The sequence below is a fragment of the Coturnix japonica genome, chromosome Z, assembly GCF_001577835.2.
Source record: "Coturnix japonica isolate 7356 chromosome Z, Coturnix japonica 2.1, whole genome shotgun sequence".
NCBI lineage: Eukaryota > Metazoa > Chordata > Aves > Galliformes > Phasianidae > Coturnix > Coturnix japonica.
In genome coordinates this window covers 6,729,336-6,747,056 of record NC_029547.1, presented here as the reverse complement: position 1 = coordinate 6,747,056, position 17,721 = coordinate 6,729,336, and the positions used below count along the sequence as shown (strand labels likewise).

The 17,721-nt window shown below is 45.6% G+C and overlaps 1 protein-coding gene across 1 annotated transcript in view; it reads left to right on the top strand.

Moving 5' to 3' along the window:
* NOL6 (nucleolar protein 6) overlaps nucleotides 1–17,339 on the top strand; it is a 33,426-nt gene extending 16,087 nt beyond the window's left edge. The window contains exons 22-26 of the mRNA XM_015848278.2: nucleotides 902–1,026; nucleotides 1,165–1,254; nucleotides 6,896–7,093; nucleotides 15,409–15,510; nucleotides 16,757–17,339. Coding sequence (XP_015703764.1) covers nucleotides 902–1,026; nucleotides 1,165–1,254; nucleotides 6,896–7,093; nucleotides 15,409–15,510; nucleotides 16,757–16,906 — 665 coding nt within the window. The 3' untranslated portion in view covers nucleotides 16,907–17,339. The remainder of the gene's footprint in view (nucleotides 1–901; nucleotides 1,027–1,164; nucleotides 1,255–6,895; nucleotides 7,094–15,408; nucleotides 15,511–16,756) is intronic.
* The last annotated feature ends 382 nt before the right edge of the window (nucleotides 17,340–17,721 follow it).

The window sequence follows — 17,721 nt, the reverse complement described above, 5'->3', positions numbered from 1 at the left end:
TTCTTGCTGAGATCTGAGATGAGACTGGGCGGTGTTGAATGCAGTTGTGTCTCTAAAATCTTCCACTCACCTATAGCCAGCATTTTGGCCTGAGGCTTTGTCCTGATTGTTTGAGGCCAAATATTTTGTTGTGTGGGAGGAGCCAGTCACCTTTGGGCTGCTGGTGGAGCAGCTGGGCTCTTAAACAAGAAAGTCTGAAGCCTCCTTTTGTCTTGGTTCCTGAGCAGCACGCATCATAGGGTCTGTCACCAGTCCCCAACTGTGAAACAGAAGATTATTTAGGGAACCAACTATTTCATTAGATTGCAGCCTGAGTTCCCAGCTCATCCTAGTCCCAGTGACTGCACCCATGTGAAAGTGCCTAGATGAGCTCAGAGCAAAAATCAGTGAGTTTTGCATCGTGTTTCCACAGTTCTTTATTAGCAAACGCAGAGTGAAATGAAAGAGCAGGGAATCAGAATTGCAGAGGTTGGAAGGGACCATGAGATCATTGAGTCCTAACCTGCTGCTAGAGCAGGTATCCTACATGAGTTTGCAGTTAGACATCCAGACAGGGTCTAGAATAACTCCACAGAAGGACATTCCACAGACTCTCTGGGCATTCTTTTGCAGTACCTTTACTGTAAAGAATTTCTACTGCACTTGCAGCATTTTCTGGTATCGTTGCTTTACTGTAGAGATAAATCCTTCAACATTTGGTGGGTGCCACTGGCTGCTTTCCTAGCAAATCCAGCAGTCAGTCTTTGCCCCAGCATCATCCAGCTTCACATGGCCACACCAGCAGAGCAGTGCTAAGGCCATGCTTCAGCCAAGGCTCGGTGGGAATAGGCAAGAGGTAGTTCTGCTGCTGGTCTTGCCACCTCTCAGTGGAGCATCTCACCCATCTGCCTGCCCTCTCTAGATGCTGACTGCACAGAGATCAAGAACAAGTTTGTGGCTGCTCGCTCTCGCCTTCCTGTCATGTTCATCGCCACCCCCAAAGACAAGTGGAATTCAATATGGACCCAGGAGCGACCCTCGGCACAGGTGAGCTGGGGCCCTCTGTGCACTGGGGGCTTTTCTATATTCCCAATGCTGGTGAGCCCACCCAGCCCAGTGGCTAAGCGGGATTCCTGCCATATCCAAGGAGTCATGAGTTTCACCCTCCAACTTTTTCCCCCACAGATCCTGCAGCGCCTTCTTGTTTTGGCCTCAGAGTCTGTCCGGGCCCTGGAGGAGCAGCTCATGGACCCACTCAGCAGTCTGGATGTGAAGGTAATCCCTTGGGCCACAGTGTGAGGGCTTCCAGGTTATGGCAAAGCAGACTGGGAGAGGAGCTGGTCATGGGGGAGTTCATTCTATCCAGAGAAGCTGGAGGCTGCCCAACCAGTCCTGACCCCATGTGCAGTCATGTGTGCACAGCCTGAGCTCCAAAACTTCTGCTTAGTTGCAATTTTGTAAATCCTTTCTCTCTTCACATCTCCTGCAGTGGAAGAAGAGCTCATCCTGGCTCCCTGCTTGTCCTGTGACTTTGCAGAGCATCAGAAGCTTCTCCCCAGCCTTTCTAGTTTAATCTGTACTAACCTCAGCGGCAAATGCTGCTACAGAACTTCTGATGGCATTTAGTTTTGTGTGACCTGATTGTTGTCTTGACAGTGAGCAAAAGAATTGAAATTAATTTGGTCTGCACTTTTGCAATGAAGCAGCTTCAGTTAGAAACTTGTGAGAGGAATGTGGAGTTTTTTTTACCTGTTTCCTCCAGCCTCCTTTAACCTTTTTCAAACAGGCTGTTTACCTAAACTGGTTTAAAAAGAAAGATGCTTTAAATACGTGACTGAGAAGTGAGGGCTCAACTCTGTATGTTCCCCTGTGTACCTGAGCCACGGTCCTTCAGCGGAATTAAAATCCAAGTTGTTGCATCTTTGCTGCATGGAGAGCAAGTTGAAATGTGGAAATCAGGTTTCTTTCCTTGTCTCTCAGGACCATGAGCAAAATCCTCAGGTCTCTGTTGGTGTCCTCTTCTGTTAAAGAAGAGCATCATTTCTTTCTGTGCCCATGGGACAGGTGCTTTATTTCTGTAGTTTTATTCTGATTTGTAGTGTGGTTGCTTTCAGTGCTGGCTTTGTAGCCTGTCTCATGACCAGGTCACTGACCTCAGAAGTCGCTGGGACTGGGATGCTGGTTTTAGGCTTCTCCATAAAACACATGTTCTGAGACACCCATCTCCTGCATTAAGATCTGCAGCATACAATGCATGGTGTTTGTCAAAACAGTATTTTTCAGTGCAGCATCCAGCTTAGCACTGTGAGAGCCTTTAATTTTGCTTGGGGCTGCTTGTAAGGCCAAGAGCAGTGTGGCTGAGCAGAGATCTGGGCTGGTGGATCTGATGTTGAAGGGCTGCTGTGCCAGGCGCTGCTGTTTTTGGCAGCACTTTTCATGTTTAATAGTGGCTTGTGCTGTCCAAGAGCTGTGAATGGCTGTGATTGTTGTACCTCCTCTCCCGGGTGCTGATACTGTTGCAGTTGGCATTTTCTTCTGAGGAGGATGAGAATAGTATGAGGAAGGTCTATGCAGGTAGGAGGAGGAGACTCTGACATGTAGCAGTGCTTGGTGTTGCATCCTCCTCTCTTCCACGTGTATTCTTTTCTTATAACTCCTGCCATACACTTGGGCGCTGAGAAGCCTTTTCAATTGAACCTGATGTTTCTCAGGGGGGATGAGGGTATTTTGGCATGGAGGGGTGAGGATAGAGGCAGGGGGCCTGCCTCAGTGTACACATTCATTCCTCACATCCAAGATGTGTGCTGCTTTCTAGTGAAGAGCTACATGGAGCAAGGTGATTGCCTGGGCACTGCATACGGATTTTGCACCTTCCCTTAACCAAGTAACCACTACATCCCCTTCTGTTGGGAGGCCATTGTGGGATAGAGGAAGAGGAAGATGATAACAGGCAGAATAGCCGGTAACTACTCTTCCTTTCTGATTCATGGCCAGACAAATTCCAGACTGAAAAGGATCCAGGATGTTGTGTTATGGGGTGGTTATTGTCTGCCCTTGGTGTGAATTTGCAGCTACCTGCACTTGGCTCCTAGGCAAGGTGGTGATAGGATCTTCTTGTGCTCCTGGATAGTTGGGTAGAAGGGCCTCGATTTGCAGTCAGTCCGTCCTGTGGGAGACACCTTGTATTTAGGCTGAAGACTGAGTCTCAGTACAAGGCCTCAAGAAAGGTCAGGGCCGAGGTCACAGGGGTGGGTTGTGGCCCCAGTAGTGATGTTTCCCGCAATAATTAAAATAGGAAGCACCAGAGAGGGGCCTTACGTTCACCCATATGCTGCTTTCCGCTGAGATTTGCCTGGATCCTCCCATTGCTTCACTTTGTCATCTGTAATTAGCATTATGTCTACCTGTAATACTTTGACCACCCTTGTGTATCATTATGGGCTCTGGATATCTATTTTAGTCCTGATCCTAGGGCTGGGGTGGGTTTCTTGGAGCAGCCCCTTGGGGGGAAGCTTTGTACTAGTAGCTTTCTGTTCCTTGCATTGTTACTTACTGCTGAAGGAAACAAACCTACTGGCTCCTGATGCCTTTTTGAGGGATGAATTTACCTGCAACACTCCCTGTACTTTAGAAAATGGATGTATGAGTGATGTTAGCGAGGGAAGAAAAGAGGTTTTGGACTTGCTGGTAGGTGGACATATCCAGTGTAGTGTTTCCTGTTGCTGAGGCTGGTTGTGCAGTGTCTGGCCATGACAATGATAATTTGGGCTTCAGGATTATTTTCTACTATTTAGGATGTCAGAAGGGTGTTCTGAATCTTGGTGTTTCGAGGATCTGCTTTTGGCCAAGGCTGAGTTACCAGTTCCTGAGGAGAGATGAAGGCATCTTCTGTGCCTGTGAGTCAGTGGTGCTTTTGTTGATGGAGGGAGCTCCATCAACAGCCATTTCATCTCCCTTTATCTGCCAGCTCTTGTGCTCCCAAATAGGAGTCTGGTTTGTGGTAAGCTGAGCTGCAGCCATAGTCTGAAGGAGGAAATAAATTGTTCATTAGGTTAAAAAAAAAATCAAACCAAAAAGACAAGCACAAACTTTGGTCTTCTACTCATGACAGTTGGGAAGCATTTAGTAGGATTCACCCTGTGCCATGCGCGATTGTGTTGGGAGCACAGGGGCTGGTGCTTTGGCTTCTGGCAGACCTGACTGTGCACAGCAGCTCTGCCCTAACTGATGATATTTAATCCAAACTTTCTTACCTTGAAGCTTTTTGTATTCTCTGATTGTCTGCTTGATGTTTGTGTGCTGAACTGGTCACATTGCATGGCTGGAGGAAAGAATACCTGACACTGCCTTGGCATGGCTGTGCAGCTTCGACTTGTGTGCTTGTCTGTCTGAGCCCAGGGTGGTGGGGTTTTGCTAGTACACTTTAGGCAGGCTTTATTATAGTTTGAGCACAGGAGAAAGGCTGTATGTATTTTATCCCTATTTGCCTTCTCACTGATTTTTAAATTTTTTTTTTTTTTTTTTTATTTTTTTGTGAGATTGAAACATCCATTACTCAAATGGGTGTGGAGGATTAAGTTACATTTATTTCTTCATTGAAAAGAGATAACATCAGTCTTGGAAGGGAGCTTGTCTTGGTGTTCTAAGTTGTAGACAGTTGAAGTTGAGAGGGCTTGGAGAGCCGTGCTTTGAGAGTATCTAGATATAGGAGATACTGGGTTTAGAATGGCTGTTCTTCTGGTTGGACAATGAAAAATGGACTTGCTGATACTGCTTTCACTTCTGGTTTGTCTTTTGCTAGAATTTCACTGGGGTGAAATTTACCTGAGGTGGGAGCATTGTCTGTTACAGAGCTGTAAAGGAATTTATTTATTTTTTTCTGAACTCATTGCTTTGTTTTGTGAGTGCCCATAGGGCAGCTGAAAATAGCAGATTAACTCAGGTAGTTTTGTGTATGGTGGAGCAAAGCAGTATTGCTGTTGGGATGAGTTTCCCCTTTTAAAGCATCATTTGTTTGGAGGCTGGGAAGTGTCTTTGGAAAAGGTTTCAGGAACATTTCCTCAGTTCTCTCTGAGTCCCATCTGTCCTGGCCACCCACTGCTTGTCAGGAGCCTTTGGTTCAGCACAGGTAAGGAACAGAAACAGCCCAGAGTTAGCGAGGAGGTATCACTGCAACTGCTGGTCTGGTACAGAACTCTTATTTGGGAGTCAGTTTTTCACAGTTGACCTCACATTACAACTATATTGTGCTGAGACGAGAGTGAGTTACCTGAACTGGGGACCTGGCCTTTCTCAGGACTTCAGGTCTGAACTGAGCTGTGGGGAGGAGTATGTAAGGAGTTGGCTGTGCGAGAAATTGCCTGATGTGGCATAATCACAGCAGAGATGTGAGACTAGAACTATGCATTTGAGGTGGGTTCATAGGGCTTTGGTTCCTGAAACAACCTGTTGACTGACCGTAGCATTCTCCCAAACCCTCGACTTTGTCTCCTCAGTCCTTAAGCCCATTTCCTTCCTCTTAGCCATTGCAGTGAGATTCCTCCTCATCTCTCTGGTCTATACCACTGTCCTCCCAGGCCTATCATGTTCCCTGGGGATAAACTTGGGATAGTGTTTCCAGGGCTGCTAATCTGTTTGTAAGCAAAGCATGAGCTTGGGGCAGGGGGAAAAAACTTTCCACAGCAACTTGGAGGTGCTTCTTAAATGTGTAATGGAGTCCTTCAAGGCTTTTCAATTTTATTTTTATTTTATTTTTTGCCCCTTATGTTTGGGTCACTTGAGGATCTGCCAGTTCTCATGTGGATGCAGAAAATGGGTTTGTGAGCTCCACTTTTTTGCTCTCACAAGAATACAGTAAAGCTGTGGACTTAAAAAGAGTTGGAGAGCAGCTCTCGCTGGGCCACCATTGAGATTTGATGTTGGTCAGTGTTCTTAATGTGTGTTCCCCAGCCTGGCTACAACCCAACTCATGCTGAGTGTTGTCAAGTGCTCTGTATGTGTCCCCACATCACTTCTATGAAAATGTACAGATAATTTTAGGATTCCCATTTTAATACAGCTGTATATAGAATGTCAGAGCCCTCCTGTCCAAATATTTGTGTCTGGAATTGCTCTCTTCCATTAGCAGGGCTTGTTCTCATCCTCTTTGCTTCCTGGAAGATGCTCCTGCCCCTTGGGGCAATGCCTGTTGGGCAGATGGGGCTGTCCTATTAGATGGCTCTTTGTGTCCTCTGGGGTTTAGCTTGGCTTCTGTTAACTTCTCAGTTTCTTTCTCTTGTTCTGGGACTCTGCATTCAATGTGTCACCTTGTTTAGCTTGCTGAATTTCCCACCCCACTGTTGTGCTTTCATGTGATGTTCCTGGAGACTGATCAGAACTAGAGAGGACCTGCTTGGTCTTCTTGAAAGTTCTTCTCTAGGGACTGTCCTGGCGATAATGGTCACCTCTTTCTGCAGATCTGGGAGATCAGTAGGGTAGAAGATGTAGCCCTTCTGTCTAGATGTCTGGTGTGGGTAGGGAGCAGCACCCTTGTTAAAGGGTTCAGCTTTCTGGACAGTTGGACTGCAGGAGTAACATGAAACCTTCCCAGTGCATTTTTCTGGTCCAGGAAACATGCAGCCAGTATACCAGAGGAGCATTTACATGGGGTGTAGGGGAGTGAGGGTCACATCCCTCTGGTGTAAGCAGAGCTCGTGCTGGGACAGGGATGTTGTGTTTCAGCTTGGGTTGGAGCTCCATGTCAGTCCACCACGGACACATTTTCTTGTGGATGTTTTGGCAAACTTCTGACATGCTCTCATGAAAATTCAACTCTGATTTCACTGCTTTCTATGAAGAAGAGCTTGACAAATCTCTCTCGTCGCTCCTGCTTGCTTGTGTCCTCTATTAAGTGGTACTGGCCTTTTTTTCCCTGCAGATTGTCTTCCGCCCTCCCTTGGACCTCTATGATGTCCTCATCCACTTGAATTCCAATCAGATTCCTCGACATCTGGAGAGTGTGGACTGGCCAGTGAAGTCATTTTCCCGGGGAGTGGTGAAGAACAGTGCTGCAGCGAGGATCCTCTTTCCCGTGGTGGATTATGACCCTGTACAGTGCTACCTACAGGACCTGAGAGTAAGTATAGCCCTTTGGGAAGGTACATGGGCTGCCTATTTAAGGGAGAGCTGTGTTTTGTGATTTAGGGCATTAGTTGCCTGCTATTGCAGGTGAAGCTAGATTAGATCAGACATAAGGAAGAAATTCTTTACACAGGGGCTGGTGAGGTGGTGGCACAGGCTGCACAGGGAAGCTGCAGATGCCCCATCCCTGGTGGTGTTCAGGACTGGTTTGGGTGGGGCTTTGGAAAACCTGGTCTAGTGGAAGGTGTCACTAGCCATGGTGACTTTAAGGTCCCTTCCAATGAATACCATTTCACAATTCTTTGTATTTTGCATGTGATGGTTACTCTTTATATGCTCTGGAATCAGTTCTTCAGCAGAAAACCTGCTGAGCGTACCACTCATTCCTTAGAAATATGAGCATTGCTGCAATGAGAATGACCTCAGATGTAAGGCATCTGGAGCTTTTTTTGAGGAATATGACATTTCAGTGCATAAGTATCTTTTAAGCCGTTTCTTTCCATTCGATTAATTGACTCTTCCTGACTTCTTGCTCCAGCTGGAGTGCATTGCAGGCAGAATTACCCATGTTTTCTGGGGTGATGTACAAGGCAGTGTCTGCCATAAGTAACCATGGTGTGGTAACAGTAGGCCCACTGCTGTAAGGCAGATGGTTGCATGAGCCATAGGGGGTGAATACTAGTCACAGGTTTGGTTTATCCAGGCCTTGCTGTATGTGTGATGACAGAGGAAGTTGGTGAAAGGAGTAAACAGAAAACATCTATGTCTGAAAGTCATCAACCCAGTGCTTTTCCACCACGTGGCCATAATAGATGTGCAAGATGCTGAGTGACACTGGTGATTTCCAAGCCAGAGCTCTGCAGATGTGCAGCCTATGGCTTTTTGGCATTTCCCTTCCTTGCTTTCAGTAGCTGAATGTCAGTGTGCATATAGGTGAGGCTGTGATGCCCTGTTTTCAAACACTGTCTAAGGTTTTCAACTGCTGCTGTCTCCTACAACAGTGTTGTGAGTGTTGTAAGCAGTATTAGAACACAAGAACTGTAAGCTGTGTCTGGCAGGAAGGTGTTGCAAAGGTTTCCAGTCTTGTTTCCCACTGCGAGCAGATTGAGCTTTGACATTAGAGAAGCCTAATCCTACTAAGTGCTGAATATCTCCAGGTCTGGAAATTTCCCACTCCCCTGATCCTTTGTTCCAATATTTAGTCACCAGTATTCTGAATATTTGCTTCTTAGTATCTAATTACAATTTCTGTTGTTGCAGTGCATGTTGCTTCCTGAAACTCACTGCGGCATCTGGGCTGTACAATTCTGGGGGTGGCTTTTTGCAAGGCAAAACTAGGTCTGTCAGCCCTGGGGACTTGAGCTGTGCTCTTGTAGCTCCTGGCAGGTGTGAGGGTGTGCTGGGGCCTTTGCCCCTCTCCCAGCTAACATGCTGGGAGGGCTTTGTCTGCCTTCCCATGTGCTTTGCTTGCCTGAAGGTTCTGTATCAGTTTCTCTCCAAGCTCATGTCAGGGCAGGAGATATGCCTACAAAAGAAAACAGATTTTGGGTACTCTTCTAATCTTTCTGTGCCTGCAGCATTCAGCATTTACTTGTCCCTGGGCTGCCTAATGGTGCACAGCCACTGCATGTTTCACTGCTGCTGTTACCAGGCTTGATGGTGGCAGTAGGTGCAAAAGAGATGGCAGGAAGGGCCTGCAGGTCAAAACAGGGAACTGCAGAGCTGCTTCACTTTAAACTCCCATTGATGTTGGAAAATGCTGAGCCCTTCTCATGCAGCTTCCCCCTTCACCTTAAATCAAATAGCTTAGGAGGTTGCCAGAGGAAACTGGAGGTTTCTTTGTGGGTTTCCACACTCTGGGCACAGCCTCATTACCTCCCAGGCCTATCTGCCAACCATATTGTGTACTGATTTCCACCCCTGTCCATGTAAGTATGTTTTGGCTTCACTAGAACTGTCAGACACAACAGTGTGCATGCTCAGTCACCCACAGCAGATTGAGGCTGTCTGGGAGGAGGAAAAAGACAGGAGTGTAATCAAGGTGTCTTCGAGTTGAGGAAAGCATCGTAATTGTCCCCTAATGTCCCTGCAAGTGGCACTGCTTTTTTAAGTGGAATGATATGGAGGAGAGAGGTAGGAAGTCTCCTGCCTACAAGAAAGAAGGTGGTTGGGAAGCTCAGATTGCAGAGACCATTGGGGGATTTCTAAGGGTCCAGGATATACAAGAAGAGGAAAAAATATTTTGTACAGCACTTCTGAAATGGAGCAGAAAGCCCAGTGACTGGGAGCTGTTTGTTATTTCACTCTCTACTGATGTCTGGATCTGAGGAGTATCGGTCCAGGCCTCCCCTCTTTGGTTCTCCTGATGATTAGTTTCCCCTACCACCATAAAACTTGGAAAACGAGGCATGAATCTGGGTAGGAAGTGAAGTTTCTTAAGCCTGAAATCTGTCTCCATCCCACACTTGAAGGATTAGAGCTGAGTGGAGTCTTTCAGCAGCTGCCAAGGTGAACAAGGCCAGAGCTACTGCACAGCTACTTTGGGGAGGTCGGGGCTAAGTGACTTTTATGGAAACCTGGCAAGAGGTTCATTTCTTACTTGAAGAGGAATTGGAGACTACTGGCAAAGCTGATGGGGAAAGCAGGCTCCTTGAGGAGGTTTTTAATAGGCTTGCAGCAAATCTGGCTTTACAAGGAAACTTTTGTAAGGAAACTCATCAGGGCGCGTAACAGTGTACAGTACTTTTCTGTGCTTCCAGTCTACCTGATGTCTTCAAGGAGGTGTCAGCAATGGCTCCAGAAAGTGAAAAGTGCAGAAGAAATTTCCTTGGAAAGCTGCTTTAATTATCCTGTTTAAAAACAAAACAAAACTGTTTGATCCAGTCAAATATGGCACCCAAACAGTGAATTTTTACTGCCTTTCATTGCCTACACAGGTAGTAACAGGCTTGGAGTAGGGTTTGGTTTTGATTACAAATTATAGCTGGCCCTAATATACTGACATCCCAGTGAGGAAACATGGATAAAAGCCGTGGTTATGTTGCATCACTGGAAGAAGTGCTACATTCCCAAAGAGGAGCATGCAGCTCTTGTTCTTTAGCTTGAGAGTGTTTGGGAGGAGCAGAGCAGGAACTGGTTACTGATTTCCCAGAAGACCAATCCGTGTTTCCCTGTGGCCATTTTATTGGAGGTATCCTGCAATACCAGTTCGCTTTGCTCCCAGAGCATCCAGGTCAGCAGCAGGCAGACTGGATCAGGCTGATGAATATCTTAATCTGGGCAAACTGGTATTTTTTTCTGGAAAAATCAAAGGTAGCAGCTGCACATGAAGGAGTTGCTGTTGGGCACCTTTGCTCTCAGATTACTCAGCCATGCTTACCTGTGTCAGAGTGATGGTGCACAAACACCATCAGCTGATGGGGAGCTGTTGGTAGACACTGCCCTGTCAGAAGTCGTCCATCCCCATGTCTCACGGTGCTAATGTTGCTTAGAAGCAAGGCCTTTGTTGTAGCTTTGTGTTGTTCCTTGTGTTTTTCCTTCCCCGTTTATTACTGCTCAAAGCAGTGTTGAGCTCCTCCTTGTCTATGAGGCTGGGAGCCCTTGGGCTGGTGTGAATGCAGCAAGATGCAGATGGTGGAAGGGATTATGAGAACAGCTCAGTGACAGCCATGAGTCCTTACAGGGGACTCTGGTTGAGAAGGCATTTGGACACAGAAGTGGCTGGCTTTGACTCAGAGTGATTTGCTTTGCTTTAATAGCACAAACCACAGAATTGAGCAACGGGGTTTTAGTAGTGTCTGACAGTGTAGCTGTAGTGGTTTTATAACAACAAAGGGAGATATTTGCCATGCAGCAATTCTATGGGATTGTGTGCTCTTTTATGACTGGAAAAGAAACATCTGTCCTTTTCAGAGTGCCACGTGAAAAGGTTTCTAGATGCCTGGACATGTTAAGCTGAAAGGGGCGAGGAGCAGGCAGCACCTTTCTCTAGTAACCAGGAGACCCATGCCTCCTCTCTCTAACTTTCTGTGTCCTGTTTTTATCAAATCAAAGGGGTAGGCTAAGGAGGAGTGCTCCGGAGCTGGAAGGTTACTGCATGCCTTTCCTAAGCAGTCTAAGAGAAAGAAATAAAAGGAGGGTGTGCTTCAATTTGTCCTTCTTCAAGGAGATGTGCTACAGGAGCTGATCTGATCAAGTTGCACTCATGCCTGAGAGACTGAGTAAAGACAAAAGGCCAGCTGTGGCATTCAGACAGCGAAAGCTTAAATCCCAAGACAGATGTAATGGAAAAGGTGATCTGTCCTGAGAGCTGGTCCAGATGAGAAGACTCTGTAGACATGGATTTGGAGCAAAGCAGGTGTCAAACATCCCACAAAGAGGGCTTCCCTGGAACTTTGACCTGTAACCAGACTCCCCACTGCCTACAGTCCTGAGAACTTTGGTGATCAAACAGCTGGTCACATCCTGACAGGGATTTTCAAGCAAAACAATTATGTTTTTAAGCAACTCAGCCAAGGTTTCCCCCATTGTGACTGTAGGTTTGTGTTGTGGCTGCTGTCAAGCAGAACTGTGGACTGCCTCTGTATCTGCTGAGTTTGCTGGGTATGTGGCATAGGAAGGAACAGTCAGCACAGCTCTTGCTCAAGGTCCTCTGTTCTTAAAGAGAAAATCTGCCTGCATCCATTGAGTCTGTGGATGCAGTTATCATGTCTGTCTGCATGCTTTTGGGATCTCACAAAGCCCAAATAATCCTACTGTCCCACAAAGAGCAGCTCTCTTATCAAAGGGAAAGCTGGATGAAGCTGTCTGAGCCCTGTAAGTCTCTGTACCTGCAATGGGTGTTTACGGAATTGTTTTTCTTCTTTCTACCAGGTCATTGGTGTTACTAGATCAGTGGATATGAAGCACTCTTTCATTGAGATTTAGCTGCACCTGCCTATCAAAGAGCTCATGGCAAAGGAGCTGCCCATCTTGTACAGAAGAGATTTTTTCTGCACGGATGAGCAGTAGTATATTTCCTGCTTTACAGTAAACATCCTTTCCTCTAAGGCAATGTTTTGCACTTCTTACGTCTTCAGACAAGACCTGTTTGGAAGACTTACAGTTCTTTCCTTTATTCCTCCCACAGTGTAGGAATGTGTATCTTGCTAGTGCTTGTTAGGAATGAATTAACAATGTTAGAAGTTCTGCATTGCATACAGTGTAGCAGCTGTGATTATGGGATGTAGCTGGAACCAGTGAAATCATTTCAGGTCAAACTACTCCTTTACTGTTTTGATGGACAAGCACGACTCCTCCCATAGTGTTTTTCAGAAGAGGCAAAGGCAAAATTAAAAAGCTCTATTGGCTTTTATGGCATGGAGTAAATCTTTGTGTTTGAATATCTGAAGCAGAAGCATCTGCTCCTGCTGAGATCAGGAGGCAGCTCTGCTCCCATTTCTGTCTTGGTAATGCTTTACTTCATCCCTTGGAAAAAATTGAAGACTTCTGTCTCACGCATCTTTGGACAAGGTGTATTTACTGATGGAACCAGGAGATCATAGGTGTAGGGTTGCTTTTCTCTCTTTCTTTGCTTTTTTTTTTCTTTGTGGTGGTTTATTTTCCCCTCCCTTCCTGCCATACTTGTTTTCCATTAAAATGAATCCTTCATAGCAGGATTCTCATGTGGTTCTGGCGAGCAAGTAGGAGGTAGAACAGTTTGGATGGACTGAATAAACCAAGAAGAACTTACAAGTGTTAACCACGTGTGGTTGTTTGCTGGAAGTAAGTTACTTTTAATAGTTTTATAATGCCAGGCATCTGATTGAGAGCACTTAAAATGTCCTGAGCACTAAGCAAATGTTGATGAATATGTCTGCTTTCAGAACTGTCTTGCACCAACAAGAACTGCCAGACCCATTTCTGAGGTCTCCACAGACAGTTCCTGTTTCTGTAACAGATGTGGTGCAATGAGAGCCCAGTTTCCTGGTTTAAGTAGGAACAGTGAAAAAAAACAGTGGATAAATGATTAGCTGGAAAAAAAAGAAAAAACAACAACAACAAACCACGCTCACCTCTAAACGACAGTAATGTAGTTGCTTAAGTAGTGTAAGTTCTTAACTCACTGTAAAATCCACACTTCAGCCTGAAAGGCTAAATTCAGTAATCCCATTTTCTGGGGAGGTTTTGTTTTACTCCCCACCTTTCTTTGTCTCTTCAGTCCTTCCACCCAGGCAGCTCCCTGCAGATTGCAGGGAGTTTATTCTTTTAGGCTCGCCCTTTCCTGGATGGTAAAGCTCCTTCTTACCTCTGCAAGCAGGAAACTGGCTGTAGGGTTTGGTGGTAGGGATCTTTCTGAGTAGGGTCATTAAAACTGAATGCTGACCAAAGACAGAACAGCGTGAGAAGGAACCATGCATTTAGATGTGTTCCCTACCATTTTCTCATTGATTTATTTGTATTTTATTTTTTGTGTGTGAACTTCCCCTTGAGAAAGGTGTTTGGAAGCACAAGCAAGTGGCCCTGGGCACAGGGCATGGGAAATGGAAAAGGAGCAAACTCTGCTTGATTTTGTTCCTCAAGCCTGTGAACAAACAGAAACGTGTTGACTAACACACCAGATCTTGATGCTGCAGTTTCTCAAGAGCTGAATTGCATCTCTGCAGTTTGGTGAAGATGGCCTGAAGTGCTGTCTTGTGGGCAGTTCTGGGAGCAGCAGATATGCAGGAGGTTCTTTTTTGCCAGGGTTTAGAACTGGGCACTGCTTTTCTGATGTTCTCTGCTCCCTCCTGTTTATCTAAAAGGTGCTGAGCATCGGGCAGAGCAACGGCTTTACCGGGAAATGAGTTGAGCCTGGGAGGGTTCCCTTCCTGCAAATGCTCCTGGTTTCTGTCCAACAAGATACGCTTGTAAAAATACAAGGAGCAGTGTGCAGCACTTGAGACCTCACACAGTAAATGAATGGGTCTTTTTCAGGTTCTCACATGCTCTGGTCCCCTTGGATGAGGAAACCTGCATGATGGCAGTCAGCCTGCTCAGTGATTTACTGGCTGTGCTTTCCTTCCCTCTCTCCATTTGCTTTTTGCCATGCTTAGATTGCCAGCTAGGAAAGGAGTTTTCAGACTGGGCTGTGAGCAATGCCCATTAGTCTCAAGTGAGAAACACCAGGGCAAGTTATCCTCATTGTCAATGTATTTATAGACAGTGGTTTTTCAAGCTGGTTTGGTCAGTTAATGCTCTGACCAGCCTTGCTTCCATGAAAATCCCATGGAGTGGGATGAGCTGGCAGCTCTGTAGACCATCCCAGCCTGCTGACCTGATCATGTTGCCCTCTTTGTGCTAGTTCAAGTCCAAACTCATAAATCTGTCTATGAAGGTTGCAGACAACACTGCACCTCTCTGCTAATTGGCTCCTTACACTTAAAATGCCACCCCACCCCTTGGGATCAGTGGTAATACCAACTCAATCCACCTCATACTGCCGTTCTGCCATGTCCATTAAAGTTAAATGTGCTTTTATTGATTTTTTTTTATTTTTTTTTTTTTTTTCTGCCAAGCACACCTGTATGAAGATATCATCATACATGATGCCAGCAAATACAATGATTTGTAAGGTCATGACAGCAGTGTAGCTGGGGAAGCTAAAGGGATACGATTACTATGATCCTGTTGATCACCAGGAGAAGAGGTTCAACACAGCAAAGTGCAAGGTTTTACACTTGGGCCAGAGGAATCCCAGACATACATACAGACAGGAAGGAGCAGCTGGGATTTGTCCTGCAGAAGGAGGATTTTTTGATACTTTAGGTGCACAGGTTGCAGGACTTGAGGTTTTGCCCTTCAGTGATAGGTCCCTGGTTTGTCTGTGGTTTATCTTTGCTACCTTCTAGTGAAACTTACTGTGTGTGTCTGATTGGCCTGCTGGGCAGGATCTGCCCCATACCATCTGATGTACTGTGGTGTCTCAGACACAGCAATTGGACCTCAGGTCTGGAAGGCTTGGTCGTACCAAATCCAGATGATAAGGGGACAGTGATGAAGAATGTGTTGCTGCCAAAGGGATCCAACTGTCTAAATTTGGTTCCATTTTCTAAGTGTTCTTGCAGACCTAAAGGAGGGTGGCTGTCTTGGACAGCAAGAGGTGAGATCTTCATGCAGAACTTGGAGGCTCTGGATGTCAAACAGAGGGAACAGAGGCAGCAGGAGGCATTCACGGTTTTTCCTTATGCTGTTTTCCTTCTTGTTAATCCACTGGAAATGTTGTCTGCTTGGTCCCGGCTCATGCAGAGGTACTGTGGGCTATCTGACACAACCTCTTTGTTTTCACTCCAGGAAGCCTTCAGTGATCTCGCCTTATTCTTCTATGACAAGCATGGTGGGGAAGTGATTGCAGTTTTGTGGAAACCTTCGAGCTTTCAGCCTCAGCCTTTTAAGGTAAGTGTTTGATTCTGCTAAAGGCATGTTGCCTTCATACCCCAAAAGCTTGAAGGACTTTTTTTCTGCAATTGCTGTCTAATTCTCATCAGAGAATTCTCATCTCTCAGTCCCAAAGCCCTCTGAGAAACAGAACAAATGCTTCTGTCCCTGACTTAGGAAGGGTGAAACTAGGGCAGGGATGTGGCCACGGCTTCCCTACAATCATCAACAGAGTCAAGAGGGGAACTTATGTCCTTGGACAAGCCGTAGCATTGTGATCACTTTGTCAAAACAGAGCTCGCTGTCCCAAGTGCTTTTCTTTGGTCCCCTTCTGGTAGATGGGCAGTGCATTGTTTGCTAAAGATGTTTGGTGTGTGAAGCATGCTGTCTTTTTCTCATGGTTCTGGGTGTCTCTTAACAGAAACATCTAGTCTACTAGAGGTTAAGGTATCAAGTCCAGTTTTGAAGTGCTCAGGTCCTGTAAATCTATGGAAATGCATTCCATCCATGCTGTGTGGGTTGGTGATCTTCGGAGGGTAATTAAACTAGGTGTGAGACATGCTGAAATGATTCACGGTGCTTTCTATGAAGGAAAGATGCAAAGAAACTAACAAGTGACTCACAATATGGAGTTGGCAGCCCAGGTTCTTCTGCTGTTAGTCTCTGGGTGATTTATCTCCCCTCTTCATGGCTAGGGGGCATTGGCCATTCAGCCTAGCTGAAGTTGTGAAACCTGGTTGTTCATGGTGGTGAAATAAGAGGAGGAGATGCTGGCATCTGAGTTGAGTATAGCTTGATTAGACCTGAGGTGTGTTTTTTCTTTTTTCTTTTTTTATTTTTCTTTTTCCTTATCCTAGTGGAGCTAGCAATCTCACAGAACTCAAGGTCTTGACACCCAGCTACAGAGCAGAGCTCAGCCAGTTCTTAATCCTTGGTCATGGTGTGGTGCCTGGCCTTTGGCATTCTGCGTCTGTTCTGTTCACACAGAGTTCTCCATGTGCCTACATATTCTTTTCCTATCTTCACCGTATCTGGCAGTTGTTTCTCTTCTTCCCTTGCAGTCTTTAGGCTGCAGCTCCAAGGGCACAGCATTACCTCTAACACTGAGCAGTGGTGGTGACAAGAAGTGGTACAGTGGTGTGGTGGGGTTTGGATATAACAAGGCAGAAGAGCAATTTACATCTGTTATTTTGGGTTTGTAAAGGTTGCGAAGTAGCTCTGAACTGGTGTTGCCATTTGTATGATGTTTGTTTATGCTTTGCAGGTCTCCAATATGAAAGGACATACTGTGACAACTCGGAACAATGAGCTGGTTTGTGTTCCCAACATAGAAGCAATTCTGGAGGACTTTGAGGTATTGGGAGAAGGCCTGGTCAAAAGAGTAGAAGCTCGTACAGAGAAATGGACTATCTGAGGCCACTAAGAAGCTCAAGAAGGACCTGTCCTGAAGCAGATTTCATTCTCTCTGGAACCATTTTATTTTATAAGTCAATCCAAGGAAAAGCTTTTGGCTTTTTAAATCCCAGAATTGTGTATCTGACTGTATTTATCTTAGTATGCCTTGTCCAGAAAAGTGTTGGGACCTTCATTGTTTTTAAGAATACTATTGTCTTTTTATTTTGAAGAAAATATAAAGATGGAATATGTTTTTGAAAGTGTTCCTTCAAGTGCATTTCAAAGCAAGCTATGGTGGGAATGGAATACTGGGCTGATACCGCATGGCTAGTGCCCGTTGGCCCAGTGTTTGGTGTCAGTGTGTCATATGGGACCTAGATACTTATGTGTAGCATCCTTAGTTTTGGAGTGGGCATGCCTAGTTTATTAAAGCCTCAAAAAGCATTTTTCTCTCTTCCTTGTGCCAGCTCAGTGGCTGAGAGAGGCTGTGGGTAAAAACCTTTGTACATCTGTTACCTGCAAGATCTTTTTGGGAACACCTAAACTGAAAACACCCAAAGTACTTAGTGTACAAAGCACGCATCAAATCTGAGAACAAAGAGGCACTTTCTGTTGCTACTGTGACCCCTGTAGTTAAGATACTGATGACAAATCTATTAGCAAACATGATGCAGGCAGTGATTTCAACAGGTTTCAGAAGCAGTTAATAATTAATCTCTAAAGCTTCTTCATTTTGTTTTATCGTCCTCTAGGTGTTTGTATTGCCCAGTCTGCCTTTAGCAATGGCTAATCTTCCTGGGTACTCAGGTTTGTGCCTATCTGCCTTTTATAGTT